Source organism: Halyomorpha halys, unplaced genomic scaffold, assembly GCF_000696795.3.
Source record: "Halyomorpha halys isolate HHAL.00 unplaced genomic scaffold, Hhal_1.1 Scaffold357.1, whole genome shotgun sequence".
Classification (NCBI taxonomy): Eukaryota; Metazoa; Arthropoda; class Insecta; order Hemiptera; family Pentatomidae; genus Halyomorpha; species Halyomorpha halys.
In genome coordinates this window covers 885540-902598 of record NW_027113955.1, presented here as the reverse complement: position 1 = coordinate 902598, position 17059 = coordinate 885540, and the positions used below count along the sequence as shown (strand labels likewise).

Here is a 17059-nt window from a genome sequence, read left to right as displayed (position 1 = left end):
AAGAAAAAATAAAATGGAATTAATTGAACCTGACTCAATCAATGTAGTGTTTAGGGGTGCACCAAAATGCACAGACCGGATATAATTAAACAAATTAGAACCGGAGATATAAAATAAAACGTTTGAAAATTTTGCCTTTTTCTGAAACTAGTATTTGGCCCTTATAAGGGTATTAAATCTATATTTTAATGTTAATCTAGGATAAAAGAAGAGACATTCAGCTTTACAAGAGCTTTTATTAACGTAGGAATGCGGAGGAGATAACATTAGAGTCACCAGAAAAAAAAGTGAAAAATTTCTAATTTTTAATTTATTTGAAAAATTGTATTTAAGATTTTAACATTTCAAGTTTCAGACGACACTAAAAACGAATATCATTTGTTTTTTCCTACAAAAAATTTTGTTGATCTACTGAAATCCTCTTATGTTTTTTTCTTTTTTAATATTTAGTGAATAAAAAATCGTTCAGTGGAATCAGTAATATTTTTTCTTATTCTTCAAACAAGGACAAATCGATTGGCATATAATAACTATGAAAAAAATGTATACTTTTCGTGCTACCCACCAAAAAAAATTGAGTAATTTTTTACTGAAAAAATCGGACCCACCTATAATGTTCCCAATTAGAACATTTAAAAGAAACGTACCATGACAATCGGATGAACGGTGTGGCAGTGCTTAAAGCACCAACAAATATTGATTTTTATATTTTAGATAAATTAATTTTGCTTAAAATTTTGGTTCAAATTTCTTCTGTGTGTTTTAAAATTGACTGTATAATTAATATTTTCCGATATATAAATGGACTCAAGTATTTGTCTATTGAACGTATTATTGTTAGCTTTATGCAAAATTATTTTATTATCAAAATCTAATTTATGTTGGTTTTTTGATGCGTGCTGCACCAGTGCTATTTTATAGGGATCCTTCTTTTCTTCTCATCCTCGTTTCTTATTTCATTGATACACTCACACATCACCACACATTGATCACCCCACAATTCTTTAGGCTCACCTATCTATATTATGTAGCGTTTTCTTGCTTCCTTCATCTACCAAATCATCCAATCCCGCCGTCCATCGTACATCTCAGATATCCTTCAATTTAAATCCTCAGTGTATTCCCGCAATACCCGCCCATGGCCTTCAGACTTATATGTAACTGCGCATCGAACTACAGCCTTTGGCAGATATTTCCTCATCCGCTCCTCCTCCCTATAGAATTCTATTTCCTACTTCATTCGTAGTTCTAATACCCTTCCAAACTTCAAATCCCACTAATATCTTTGACCACCAATTCCGGTCACTCCGGACCACCAAATCCAGCCAATTCCGGAAGAATAACAATTGACAAGGTTTATATATTTGCTGCTTCAGTTTTTCGTTTTATACTTGTAAATATGTATATTAGCTGAAATTGTACCTTTCCATTTATTACTTTTAGTTTAATTGTATTTGATTTTTTATAATTTTTTTCTCTTTTTATTTATTATCAGAAGTTAGTCATCTTATGTTTTATGATATGACATATAGTTTTATTTTATTTGTTCTATTTTTATTTTATATACTTTGTTTATTATTGTGGTTCATTTTTATCTTTTCGAATTCGCTGTTGTTATATTTTATGAGTTTTATAATTTAATTTTTATTTTGTACTTTACTTTAAGGCTTTAAGCCTAATTCTAACGCCTGTATATTATTCTAAAGGGATCAAACCCAGAATAAATAAAGATTATTATTTTTATTGTTATATATAGCTGGACAATTTAATCAAGGAATTTTATTTATCAATTGATGATGTTCTGTATCTATTTTGTCCTTCAATTTACTATAATAATGTTTAAATTTATTGTTGGGTCTGTAACATAAAGTGTATTCATATTTATGTGTAATTGAGAATCAACATATCTAGAATGAAAAATGAGATAAAAAAAAAATATTTACTCGTGATATTAGAGGCTTAATTAATAAATTTAATTTTTATGTTGGCTAATAGTGACGTGAAGAGAATAGTGTATATTATTGTAAGGAGAGGGGGAGGGGGTGGCGCATGCCTGAGCGGTTCGCTTGGCGGCAGAGGGGTTCGGGATGTGAGATGTTCCGCACGTTGGTCGGCCTGCTCCTTCTAGGACTCGGGGGCGGCAGCGAGTTCCCCGAGAGGGAGTGCTGTGACCCCGTGTATCCCCTGGCTGCCGTATCCGCCTCTGTATCCCCTGAGCTACCAACCCCACAGCCGCGGCCAACCAGCCCAGGTTAGACACTTAGTTTTAGAGTAGAAAAAAAATTCACAAAAAAAAAAAACAGCGAAAAAAAAAGAGGAGAAGAAGAATATAGCACTAGTTTCACATGCACGTAGAGTATACAAGAGCACTAATTTTTCACGAAGTAGTTAACAATTTTTTTTACAAACTGAAGAAAGCACAAACACAACACTAAACCGAAAATAAAACCATTATTCAGCTCCAACTATCAAAGACTATATCATTGCAACGTATAGTAGATTCGAAAGTTGAAGGTGCCGCGAAACCGGCAAGCGTTACAACTAACAATTAACATTGACAGTTTGTATTCAATCGTCTCAAATAAAACTTGGAAGTTACTGTACCTTTTAGAATCACCGATTCCCTTCTCAATTTTCCCTTTTTTTAGTGCCATTAATGTACAATTTGTTTAAATGCATTTGGAACGAAAATACTCAACTTTCCCGGTAGAAAGCGCTGATATAGATAAGCGCTGTCGGTAAGTCAAAACGCGGACAAGACAAGCTTGATAAGAATTAATAGTTAAAAGGTTATTTTATAGTTTCGTTCAGTTCGGATAATTTATACTCAAAATCTATAAAAAAATAGTGAAGTGGATGGTGTTAAGGCTATGATTACCAACAAAAAAACTATTTAAGCAACTTTTGAAGAATATTAAACATAACTAACGTGAAACAAAAAGTAGTGAAAAAAATTCATGAATGAAAGTTGCTAGGCCTTTTATCCAGTTCTTATAGAGTATCCTAAATATAATAATTATATCATATACAGTAAACTACATATATAGTATATGCTGCTCATCAGTAACTCAAAAACTGCGAAAATATACATTGAATGATAAAAGGGAAGCATTTGGGCCCAAAATTCTTATTTTGTACGTTTATTGTCCTGTTGAATATTTAAACAAAAAAATAATACGTAAATATATTCCTAACAAAAAAAATCAACGGCGCTATGAATCAATATTACATGTGTAAGAAATAAAAAAAAATCTCTCAAACCGAAAATGTTACAAAATTCTGAGAAATTTAGGTTTAAAAATGACTTGAATGTAATAATGTAGTTCATCATTGTTCTGCATTTGATGTAGTAAAATTAACTAAAATTTTAAAAATCTGTTATTCAGCTAGATGAAATTTTAAAACGCATTTTAACGCTTAAATCTCAAAAACACTCCTAAAATCGGGCGATTTGATTTCTACAAAACATGAACATTAGTTATTAGGATCAATAATTCTAATAAATTTATGTTTTATAAAAGGGTGAAACATTTAACTAATTTAGGAATCAATTTAACTTTTTAACAATAGTTTTCCCGAACCGCTAAAAAAAGCTGTTAATCACGAATAAGGTGATAAGAATTAATTAAAAAATATTATAATAATGATGTTAATTGAATAAGTAACAACGTTTGTCGTAAACTCAACAACTTATTTTGTCCAATTCAGTTATACAAGTACTGACGATTCCTAACAGGGAATATAAACAAGGTTTTGTTTCTTTTTAATTTCATTAATTAATTAAAATCAATGTTTTTTTTAAGAAGGTTGTGCGGAATCATTGTAGCGATTTTTACTATTTTTTAATTTTCTAACTAATGAAAAATATATTTAATACAATAAATTCCAAAAAGGGTAGGATTCCATCACTGGAAATATATATATCCTTGTTAGAGATGAATTAATATCGTTCTGTTACAATCTTCCAGATCGAATCCAAGTATGTTCTTTGAAAAGACTTTTATTAATTCTTGTCTTTTTTCATAAAGTAATTGTGTGTTTGAGAAGATAAAGGAAGGGAACTATTATAAAAAAAGGTGTTCAAGATTTAAACCTTTGATATCAACGAAGTCATAAAATGTATTACATTAAGTTTTATCGATTCACTTTATGTTCGGAAAAAGATTTATTGTGTCAAGAGATATATTTTTCCTTGCCTCTTGGTACTTATTGAATACTTGGAAACAAAATCATAAATTTAATTGTCGTAGGACAAAATAATATAAAATAGTTAAATATATATTTGGAAATTTATATTGTTAATATATTAATTAAAACCAAAGTTCCATCTGCAGAAACATTATAGAGCAGGAGGAACAATTTTTGAATATTCGGTATTTATTTCCCATTTTATATGAATTTACACACTTACTCACATATACATCTATAAATTTTAATTAAACATAAATTTTATTTTACCCTCAAATTTGTGTATGGTATATTGATTAGATCCTCAGAAAAAATCGTGAGTACATTGAAATATTTTGTTACAACAATAAAATAACGACTTATAAATATAGGAGGGAGTGAATTAAAAATTTAAAATCTTGTTTTTTCACTTTTTCATAATATATACACTTGATGCACAATGTTACGGATTATCTCCTTTTTTTCATGCAAGGGAATTCAACAGTAGATACAAATTTGATAAGAATTATTTAAAAAAAATTATTTATCAAGAACAAGTAATTAAGAAAGGCCACAAATATGATTTAATATAGGAATAATAGTGGATAGAAATACTACAGATTAAATAGATGTACAATAAGAAATAAAGTTTACTTACGATGCGTTAATAAACCATGTTTTAGATTCATTAATATAAATTCAGTACATATATTTTTTAATAACTTACGTACGATTGATGACTAATGTGCGATTTAGAATTATTATAAATATCTCAGTTAGGACTTTTACAAAGGTTAAATAATACATTTATTGTAATAAATATTAAATAAATGAACGTTCTTTTCAAATTAATTTTACCAGATTTACTTGAAGAACCATAAAGGTTTTAGTATGTAAAACGTTTCAATGAGATATTTGAAGTAACTATTTTATATGTTATAATATATAATATATTATATATTTTATGTTCTACAAAGGTTAAGTCTTATTAAAAGGTTTATGATATGAATATCCATTAGAAGAGAGATCTGTATAATCACTTCTATGATTATGGCTGATTATGTTGGGGGAATATAAAACACTGCTTGGGACTATTAAAGAACCTTTTTGTATCAATACTGCTATTAATTTAAACCGAAATAAATGGGAAGTAAGTCAGTTGTGGGTATGAGTGTAGATAGTTGTCTGTATGGAAGGCCATACCATCCTCAAGCACTTGCTTGGTCATCCCTAGATGAAAAAAAAAACTTGAAAATTGATTATTTTGTCAGGCAGTTGTGGCCATCTGTAGCGGAAGGAGTTGAGGCATAGGTTTAAACCTTCCCCTCCCGCATATGTCACAAATAACCAGCAAGTAATTATTAATTATTATTAAACTTTTATTAAAATTATATATATTTTTTATATTGACATTTCTGGGAGGAGTATCTAGGTATGGCCACCCCCAGACACTGATTCCGTCTGTATGACGGTAATGGCATTGGGCAAAAAACAATTGAAATTTGAACTAAAATTACTTGCCAATAACCGTAGTTTGAAATTACAATTACAAATTATTTTAACTACTTCATAAACCACTATAATTGTAATTGTCACCTGCAATTAAATTACTTGTTGAATCAAAGTAATGGCTATTACTAATTACAATAAAATATAATTGAAAACACTTCTTGCCCTCCACTGAACTGTACCTATTCAAATTAAAATGTTTCTACAAAACATATAAACTGAACTGTAATTATTATCTTCGAAAATTTTTTATTTTAAAATATATTGTGACTTATATATGGTAAAATCTTGTGAATTTACTGATTATAAAATGATTGGAAAGAAAAATTATAATAATATCTAGAGAGACCACATTGTGTTTGTCTGTCGGTTATATATTTTAATAATTTATTTAAACGTTTTGAAATATTAATACAATGTAATAATCGTTGATTGTGAAATGTGTGCTACTAAACGATATCAGAATAAAAGTTTGCCCACATTGGGTTTCGGGCTTGTACTGATATATCTAAAGACTATCCATATTAAATTATTTAATGACGGATATATCATCCCCTATTCGTCTTAACTCATCCCGGCAATGTGGAGTGAAAGATTGGTGTTTAATATATGGTATAACTGTTAATAAATTATATAATTTATTTCTTTAAATAGTGTATTTGGATTGCCTTTTTTGACAGCCGCCCGGCCTATCTTTCTTCAAGTAATTAAATTCGGTCAGGTAATAATCTTCCAGTTTTTTAATAATTAATAAAATCTTTTAATAAATTGATAAATAACATCACATAAAATAATAAACGAGGTTTGGTTCGTTATCTAATTTATTTAACGATTTGATATCAGACCACGGTTCCTATCCTAACAAAGCCCGGTAATATTGAGTCAAGAGAACATTTAGTGTTTCACGCCGGCTTTTGAAATGTATTGGTTCAGCATTGACAGCAGTCATTGTATATAACCATAATATTATCTACATAGAATAGAAAAAAACAACAATATTCTGGGAAAATCTTCACAAATCCCACCCTACTTGAAATTATTCTTTATTATAATTGAGGCAATAATTTCTGGTACTAATTTTCAAAATGAGCTTTTCACTAGACGATTCGACTCCAATTTCAGCTATTTTCAGAAAAATTAAAAATACATTATTTCTTGTTGTAAAATTCTAAAATTTTTCTTTGCAGAAGTATGTCAGAAATATATAAATATACTATTTAAAATATTTAATCAAAATCATTAGATCTGTTTTAGAGAAAATCGAAAAAAAAAAAATCGATTCAATAAAGTGGTATTCCGGTCAGTCGATTTTATCGAAAAAGTTAATGTTACATCCCAGGCATATACTGCCTTCAATATCTAATTCCAGTATCTCGCGGCTTTTCGGCTAGGTTGTTCACACATATGAACCGTGGTTGTTTGGACTCTGAGCACGTCAAGACATTATTTCTGTCGAATACTCCAATTTACATTATCGCAATACTTTCCCCTGCTTTATATTCCATGTATTGCTTAATGAACGTAAAAAGAACGATTAATACATAATAAAAGATAACAAACTATAATAAAGTAAAATATAATAGTTATAACAAAAACAGCCATATATTCTCAACTTTTTACTTTTTTATTATCTTTACCCTCGTACATTTCAGCCATTCCGGCTATTTTCAAGGATCTTATTCACACTATCACAGCCAATCAACGTAGTACAAGAGCCCAAGAGGAGAAAAAAGGCAGTTATCTCACCCCAATTTTTTATTACTTTAATGAAAACTATGTATGCTTACTAGTCTTAATTGATGGGTCTGCCAAGTATAGGTAGAGGGAATAAAAAATGGCGGCTGTTTCAAAGCGATAAAAAAAAACTAATTTTTCATTCTGAGCTCTATATCTTAAAAAGTGGGAATAACACAAGAAAACCTAAGAGAACTTCATTTAATAGAATTATTTACGTTAAATAGTTTTCGATATATAGCTTTTTAAAAAGCAACATTTCATAAAAATGTTGTAAGGGACGTACTGAAAGATCAGTAGTTAGTGAATTTATTTCGAAAAAATTATATCTCAAAAACCATTTGACGTGCAGATGTCTATTAGCACTCAAATTAAAGGTAGTTTAATGAGCTATTATGTAGTTTATGATGTTTATCTTCGTAGGAGTAATAGTTTACATGAAATTTGCTAAAATAAATTGATATATAGTTGTTCGGACAAATTTTCATTTGTCAAATTTATATTCATATGTGGATATCATAAAAACTACTACCCCTATGAAGATAAGTGTCATAAACTACATTATAGTAAGTTAAATTTCCTTTATTTTGAGTGTTGGCAGACATATGTGCGTCTTATGGATCTAGAGATATATTTTTTCAAAAATCCAACATTTTATAGGAACAACTATAAATTAACATTTTGTAAGTTTATTTTGTCAAATATCATAAAAACTACTACTCCTAAAAAGATAAACATAATTAACTATTTTGTATTAAATTTAACTAGCTTTAATTTGAGCGCTGGCAAACATCTGTACGTCCAATGGTTTCTGAAATGAGGTTTTTCATAAATCAAACTTATTGTCCAAACAACTATAAATCAATTTAATTTAACAAATATCATGAAAACTACTATTCCTAGGAAGGTAAAGGTCATAAACATCTTTATAATCCATTAAACTAGCTTTAATTTGAGTGCTAATAGATATCTTTATGTCACATAGTGCCTGATTTCTCAAAATAAATTAACTAACTACTAATCTTTCAATAGATTTTTAAGAAATATTGCATTTTAAAAAGCTATGTCTCGAGAACTATTGGACGTAAATAGCTCTTTTAGGGCTAATATTTCAGAAAATTTACTCTTCTTTAAATAATGTTCTCTTAGATTTTCTAGTGCTGTTGGTAGTTTTTAAGATATAGATCTCCGAATGAAAAATTAATGTTTTTTTAAGGTTTTGAAACAGCCGCCATTTTTTATTCTCCCTACCTATACTTGGCAAACTCATCAATTTTGACTAGTAATTATACCTAGTTTTCATTAAAGTAATCAAAAATTGGGGTGAGATAATGCCTTTTTTCTTCCCGGTTCTTGTACTATATGTTATCACATTATTGCAGGTCATTATGCCTTTGTCAATTTTTATCATTAGTCAATTACCTATTATTTTCACAGTTATATTTATTACAATAATTCTATTTCACCTAATCAATAAAAGGATAAATAGAAATTGAGATAATAGAATAATAGATAACATAGAAATGATAAAAAAGGCATAATGTGATAACCAATGATTTGCTGTGATAGTGTGAATAAGATCCTTGAAAATGGCCGGAATGGCTGAAATGTAGGAGAGTAAAGATAATAAAAAAGTGTTGAGAATATATGGATGTTTTTTATAACTATTATATATTACTTTATAATAGTTTGTTATCTTTTATTATGTATAGAATTATAAGATAATTAAAAATATTTGAGACTATATGGATGTTTTTGTTATAAATAATAAAAAAAATCTGGGTCAAAAAAGGCTTTTCATAATATATAATGGTTGTTTAAAATCCTCAGAACACTTAATCTTTAATAATGGAAATTACAAGAATGTATTCATTTTTTCCCCAAGTGTTTTCAACTTTATTTTTAAACCTTTCTGAATTTTCTTAATTACCTATTCAATGGAAAAGTTATTCTACGAAAATGAATAACTATTATTAAAGTATTTTCACATTATTAAGTAATTTATTCCAAAAATCAAAGTCTAATAGGAAATATTTAGCTCCAGTCTTTAGGGGAAGTGAAATTTGATAACCGTTTTCTATGTCCTGGAGGGGGAGAGAGCATTAAAAATTAAAATTTCCATTAATTTTCTGGCAGTCTTTTTTAACCTTGCTGCAAAAATCTCAGGATAGAAGGGGAGAGGAAAAGGAATTTTAAATATAAAATATCTTAGGACTCGTTTAAAATATTATCTCAGGTTAAGATTAATCTGTGATTTTATTTCACTCAGTTCTTCACGGACCAATGTCATTTAAATAATAATAAAATATATATTAAATGCTAAAAAGCCTTTATTTATTTATTTAATAATTATTTATTGATTATCATTGTGTAAATAGTCAGTTATAGTAAAGTAAAATGTTAGTGATATATTTTTATTAATTAGATATTATTCTGATAAATTATTGAGTTGATTATGACAATGATTTAGAATAAATTTGAAATGTAGTAAGGGCTGCCCACAGCTCAGTGGTTAAGACACAGTCTTACCAATTTGATGTCAATTGGCGGTGCCGGTTCGGATCCGGCCTGGGAAGTTGACTTTTTTCATTGCGTGGCGGTCCCTCAAAATGAAGAACTTTGACCCCCAACCATGGTTAGGCACAGTATAGGGCTCCTCCAATGGGAGTCTTGCCCGAAAAAAAAAGAAGAAAGAAATGTTGTGAGATATTAAGGCAATTCTCATTCTTCAAGTTCTTTTAAACATTATTTTTTTCGTAATGGAATAAATGCTACATTTGAGGCTAGTGAAGAGAATAATGCTACCAATTATTTGCATAATTATCGACTCGTATTGTATTACTTTGGCGAGATACAACCTGTTTTTCTTGCCAGTGCTCAAATTAAAGCTAGTTTAACGCACTATGAAGTAGTTTAGGACACATAACTTCGTAGAAGTAGTAGTTTTCATGATATTTGCTAAAATAAATTTCTAGCCGATCAGACAAAATTTCATATTCATATACAAATATAAAAACTAGTACCCCTACCAATTTAAGTTTTACAAAATATTTTATACTATGTTAAACTAGGTTTAATTTTATTACTGGCAAACATCTGTACGTGTTTCCTGAGATATATATTTTTTCATAAATCAAACAATTTTTCCGAACAACTAGAAATCAACATTTAGTGCATTTATTTTCACAAATTTCATGAAAACTACTATCCCTACAAAGATAATGGTTTTAAACAACTGAATAGTACATTAGACTCGACTTAATATGAGTGCCAATAGACATCTACACGTCAAATGATTACTGAGATATAGTATTCCCAAAACGAATTAAAAAACTACTGATTTTCCGTCACCTCAAGGATTATAAAAACAGTTTCTCGAGAATTATTGAACGTAAATAGATCTATTAAGGCCCATATTTTAGCAAATAATAAATAAACATATGGTGCTCGGAAAGAAAACTTTTTTTTTTTTCAAGTTTTGAGACAGCTGCCATTTTTTATTTCCCCTAACTATGCTTGGCAGGCTCATCAATTTTGACTAGTAATTATACATAGTTATAATTAAATTAATAAAAAAATTGGTCGTAATAACTGAATTTTTTTCTAAAAGGCTCTTGTACTAAACGTTTTTGCGGATGAAATTAATTATGTTTATTAACTTGGTTCACCGAGATGATACCTAAATTTCTGATATGATCTATGTTGGTTTTATATGTATTTCCTGTTGTTATAAATAATTAGAAAAGAAATATTAATTTTTTTCTGCATGCTCTTGAGCATAGTAATTATTTTAGGGGTATTCATGATGTTGTGTTAAATGTTAAATGTTTTACCATGTTAAATGTTATAACTATAAGATTGTGAGCAGCCCTATTTGAAGTCATGTTAAACGTTAAATGCATAAGAGCCCTTAGCGGATTTTCTCAGCAACTTGTTGTATAAGCCTTTATGTTTATAACCTTCCTTCTAGACCCTCATGTTATTGTTTACTTCAGTTTTGATTTAAGTAATTAATTACAACATGCCTAGAGTGAGTGAAAAGTGGAATTTGTGTGAAAGTTTAGTTTATGAAATGAAATGAAAAAATAATTTTATTCTGGGACATATGTCCCCTAAGAATAATTACATGGTTCATATAGTGAGATTTTTATCTGGCGAGCGTTTACAAATTTTCAGATAGTAGAATGAAATTACATTGTTTTTTTATACTGTTTTTTTTCTCAAATGTATCATTAAAATTATCCATTCTGGTTTAATAACAGGGATATGAATACCACAAACACACGAAAGAACTGAGCTGTCACAACAACAAAAATGGCGGCGATCTCAACTGGTCTAGTGTGTGACGTCATTCTCCATTTAACAGACCAAGTAACAGACTTTCAGCCATGTTAAATGTTATTTTGTTTTACCACGGTAAAAGAAGGCAATTTTTTTCGATTTAACATGAGTTTTTCCATTTAACACGCTTTAACATGTTAAACCAAAGATCATGAATACCCCTGGTAAAAGAAGGCAATTTTTTTCGATTTAACATGAGTTTTTCCATTTAACACGCTTTAACATGTTAAACCAAAGATCATGAATACCCCTTTTGCACAAAGTATGAACATGTTAAATAAAATTTGTTCGTCGTTTAATTATTTCATTTATCAGTCATTAATTATTATTTTATAAAAAACTATTAAAAGTAATTTAAAATACAATATAAAATTTAAATGCATTGTAAAAATGAATTTGGGATCCATTAGATACCACCTCACCAATTTTGTCTGTGAATTTTACCACGCCAGTTGAAGGTTAATTTTTTTTTTTTACTTCGTTTCTCTGAATTGTATTGTTTTATGAATTTTTATTCCATTAATTGTTTATTTGAAAAGCTATTTTATTCATTTTTTTTTAGTTTTAGATTGTATCGGATTCCCAAAAATAAAACTATCGTGAACCTCAAATTTTAAATATGCAGTGTTATATATATAAAAAAATGTAAATGCTTCTTGTTGTCGGGACATACATAAGCCTTTTTTAAAAAGTTATTATTACTAAAATACACAAATGTATTTTGCTATATGTGTATTACTAAAATGACCAGGGAAGAAAACCGATTTGGAACGCTCCAATAACTCTTCTTTGTAGGTCACAGGGTCATTTTCTTTGCCTTGGAAGATCATCAGAAATCGATTGGGAAGCGCGATTGCGAACTGGTGGAATTATTTAGATATGAGAATATAATGAAAGGATGTTTAGCTATTTAGGTCATTTAACATATGACATAATAAGATCAGTATTTATTTTTATAGGTTGTAGATTTTAGGTTCTACTTTATTTTTATTAGATATAGTTCATATTTAAAGAAAAAATGAATATAGATTCTAATAATAGTTGAAGTTTTACCTTAAATAATTCTAATAATGGCGCGGTTCGCCCTAATCAATGACTTCGACGACTTTCATCTAGGCAGTGAGGCGACTTTCATAAATCGATAGTTAAAAATAAATCTGGATCGTTGAGGGCTAGAGATTGACAGTTCCCGTGGTATAATATTGTAATAAAATAATTAATTTTTAGATTGTGTCAGTTTTTAAATAAAAATAACTATAATAAATGGGAAATAGTCAGAAGACTTAAATGAAAATACTTCAGGTATACTTAACTGATAATTATTAATAGACTATTACAGTCTTACTTTGAATAATTATGCACTAGAACTCTACTTAACCGAATTCACCTTATCCAAAGCCCGCATTATCCGAAACATTTTTTACTTTATGATATCACTTTGTTCCTAATAAACTGACACGATATTAAATTACAAATTTAAAAAATTCATAATTTTAACTACACGATTTAAGATTAATTTATATAAACTTTTTTAAAAATAAATATTATATCACATATTTTAACTTCAAATCATAATTTTAACTAAGTGATTTAAAATTGATTTATTAAAAAATGAACATACAAATTATATATTGTTCTGAAATATATATGTATTTAAATAAGATAGTTTCTTACATCCTCTTTTATTTTCTATATATTTTTATTATCTTGTTCGATACAGTTAGTTTTATTAAGAATAAAAATTATCTAAATAGTCTTAGCCTTCTTTATTACAACATATTACATGTCCTACGTTTTGGCCGATGCGGGCCATCATAAAGGACAATCCTAATTTTGGTATGACGGCCTCACATTGATTTATTAAACTTTGGAGGCTATTATACCCAAGATAATTTAGTTCAGTTAAAATAAACCTATATTTGTATATATATTTATAATAATAATTGTTATCCCTTATTAATTTTTATATTTTATTATACATTATATTAAAGTGATAAGAAGTGATGTGTATATTAATATATGGTAAACTTTAATTTATTAAAGCAATTTTTAAAAAAATATATATTTAATTAAAGTTTACAAACAATCTTTATTTTCTTTTTTTTTTAGAAATCACAGTCAGTTATTTTGTTTTATGGAACACAATGTTTTTGCAAAACATTTTTTTTTAGGGGGCGGGGTGGTAAACGGTTTTATATAGTAAGGACCACCATGCTTTATCGGGTTATTTTTCAAATTCATATTGATCTAGAAGAGTTCGATTTGTGCCATTTAGAATATTTTAATGCCTTTTTGATAACATAAATATTTCAAGTTGGCTGGTTGAGTACCCTAGGTGCTATGAATGATTTTTTTAAATTTTTATAATAAATAACAGGTGTCACATATTATGAATTTGCGAAAAATAGTTGGAAAGTGATGGAAGAATCTTGATTTCACTTTCAATTTCTTCAATACTTTCTTATGCTTCCATAATGTTGCACTTACCCTTGTACAACCGATCCGCTACCTTGGACTACATCTGGACAAACGACTAACTTGGAATCAAGACTGAAAAGACAAGAAACTGCACGTCGATTTCGACTATTACCGCTCTTACTAGACAATCGATCCAAACTTCCAATTTATTACAAAAGACTGATCTACATGACGGTAATAAGGCCAATCTGGACATATGGAGTTGAGCTTTGGAGCTCCACTAAACCTTCGGATTCCTCTCGTATCCAATCCTTACAATCCTAAATCCTTAATGCTCCCTACTTTGTCACAAATAAAATCATCCACAAAAGACCTTAATGTTCCATTTGTAACCGATCTAGCTCGAACCAGATATCAATCTTTCCATTATAAACTCTCTAACCACTCAAACCTATTAGTTTCTAACATTGCTTCCTCTTTCATTCCGGACAATCTTCCGAGGCGTCTGAAAAGAAGATGGCGACACCTTATATTGTAAAAATGTTTTTAGAGAGCTACCAATGGGTAGTTTGCTTGTACCATACCATTATGATATTATTTAAAATTTACTTGATGTATTTTATGTACAGTTGTAAATATCAATAAATAAAAAAAAAACTTTCAACTTCAGCACACCAAAAAAAAAAAAAAAAACACATAAAAATATACTAAAATTGGAAACCTGTGTAATTCGTATTTAAACGAAAAAGCAGCAACATACAGTCATGTAAGTTTAGTTTAAAAAAAATAAAAATAAAATAAACATTGCTAAATAGAAGAAATTGCAAAAAAACGAATAAAATTCTACTACTATTTTTTCTTCTATTTACCTATATGTGGAATAAGTATACTGAGATTATGTATTGATAGACTTGAGTACTACGAATGTTTCGAATAATCCAAAAAAAAAAAACAACAATAAATCGAATATATTAAATAATATTATAAAAATATAATGTTTCTATTATACCTTAATATATTATTTAACATTATCTTATATCCCAGAACAAGGAGATACGACTTTAATTAAATGTTATTTACTATTGAATAAAGCTCTACAGTATTTAAAAAAATACGTGGAAGGATATTATTTATTTAGTTACCCTGTGTAAATTGGTACAGAGGCTTTAATAATTTATAGATAAAGTGCAGAGCTCCTAGCTCTCTGATTGTGATTTACTTAACTGGAGGTAAATATTTCATTTAGTTTGATAATTGATGCTTATAGGTTATAGTACACTATAGGTTAATATAACATCTAGGTTAAACAATAAACTTATTTAATAGTGTGTCGTATTTTTACTATAAATAATCATTGCAAGAAATATTATTAGATTACTGATTTAATATATTGATTTATTTTATTATCAACACAAACTTCTAATATCCACTTTTTCTCCCAACTCCTTATTTTAAAAAAAACCTCCAATGTTTCGGCCCTTAGGCCATTTTCAAGGAAATAACCTTGACCATTGATGTCATAATTCATTAAATTGTCTTTTTCACAGGCTAATTGCCCATGTATTACATAAATTATACTTTCAATACAAAAACCATTCTACAAAAATTGTTTTTGTATTGAAATTATCTAGTTTATATAAGCCATGGGAAATAACCTGCAAAAAAAGACAATTTAATGAATTATAACATCAATGGTTAAGGCTTTCTCTTTGAAAATGGCAATGGCAATAAGTCTGTTGTATTGTTTATGGAGCATCCGATACTTGAAATGGTATTGTTTAAAATAATAATGATATTATTATATATAGGCCACAGAAATTAACGTCCATTTTGGTAGCTTCGATTATTATTTTTTATTACTAACAACTTTATAGTTATTATTTATTTTTTTAGTTCACTTTAATAATTAATTATCAATCAAAATAATTGAGGATAAAATCCTTAGGACCATATTAAACCCACATTCTTTAAAACGAAATTTATATATTTATAAATAACGAATTAGTATATATATATTTTTTTAAATTATTTGTAACAGTTCTATTCCATACATATATATATATATTATCTAAATTTTTGCAATGTTTCTAACGGCCATTTTCAGACTTTTTTCTTCTACACGCATCACATTATTAGAATTACACGTTCTCATAAACAGTATTCTTAGAAGTATTTGTTATAATTATAGATTATTTATAAAAAGGTCAAATATAATTTTAATAATGTGGCAGGTGTAGAAATGTTTTAAAATGGAATTACCCCCTTCATGTATATAATAATAGTACAATTTTTATTATTATATAGTGTTATTTTAAACAATTTGGGTTTAATGTGGTCCTAAGAATTTTTTCCTTAGATATTTAATTTTTTTTTTGGTTTCATGTTCCAAAATCTAAAATTTTAAAACAGTATTATTTCTCCCCAACTGATAAGAAACAGCCATTTGCAAATGGAATCAATGGAGGATTATATATAAAAAAAAATGATTGATGAAGTTCCACTCCCAGTTACCGAGAGTTAAAGGAGCAGTGACCTACAACTTAGGAAACCCAACCACAACCCGAAGACTGAAGCCTAGGCTGCTGCAGGATATCTTGTTATAAATTATGTAGTTATCAATTCTATTATTGACATAACTTCTATTTTATTTATTTTCTCTTTGTCCCTTTTTCAAATTAACTTTTTTTTTTCCCATTAGAGGGCAATTGTTTGTTTTGTTAAGTATACGAATGATGTTATTTTCGTTATTAACTTTAATTTTCTCTCTTATCAAGAATTATGATTTTTATCTATTTATTTTATCAGATTTTTTTTTGTAATTATGACGTTGTACCTAGTTGGGGTGTCTTTTGTACGAGACTTTACCCCCTTCCCATAATCAAATGTTAAT

The 17059-nt window shown here is 28.3% G+C and overlaps 1 protein-coding gene across 2 annotated transcripts in view; it reads left to right on the top strand.

The window, feature by feature from the left end:
- The first annotated feature begins 2087 nt into the window (after positions 1-2087).
- The window catches only part of LOC136796724 (uncharacterized), an 887913-nt gene continuing 872941 nt past the window's right edge, over positions 2088-17059 (top strand). For both annotated transcript variants that reach the window (XM_067051189.1, XM_067051190.1), the window contains exon 1: positions 2088-2251. In XM_067051189.1, the coding sequence (XP_066907290.1) occupies positions 2095-2251 (157 nt within the window). In that variant the 5' untranslated portion in view covers positions 2088-2094. The remainder of the gene's footprint in view (positions 2252-17059) is intronic.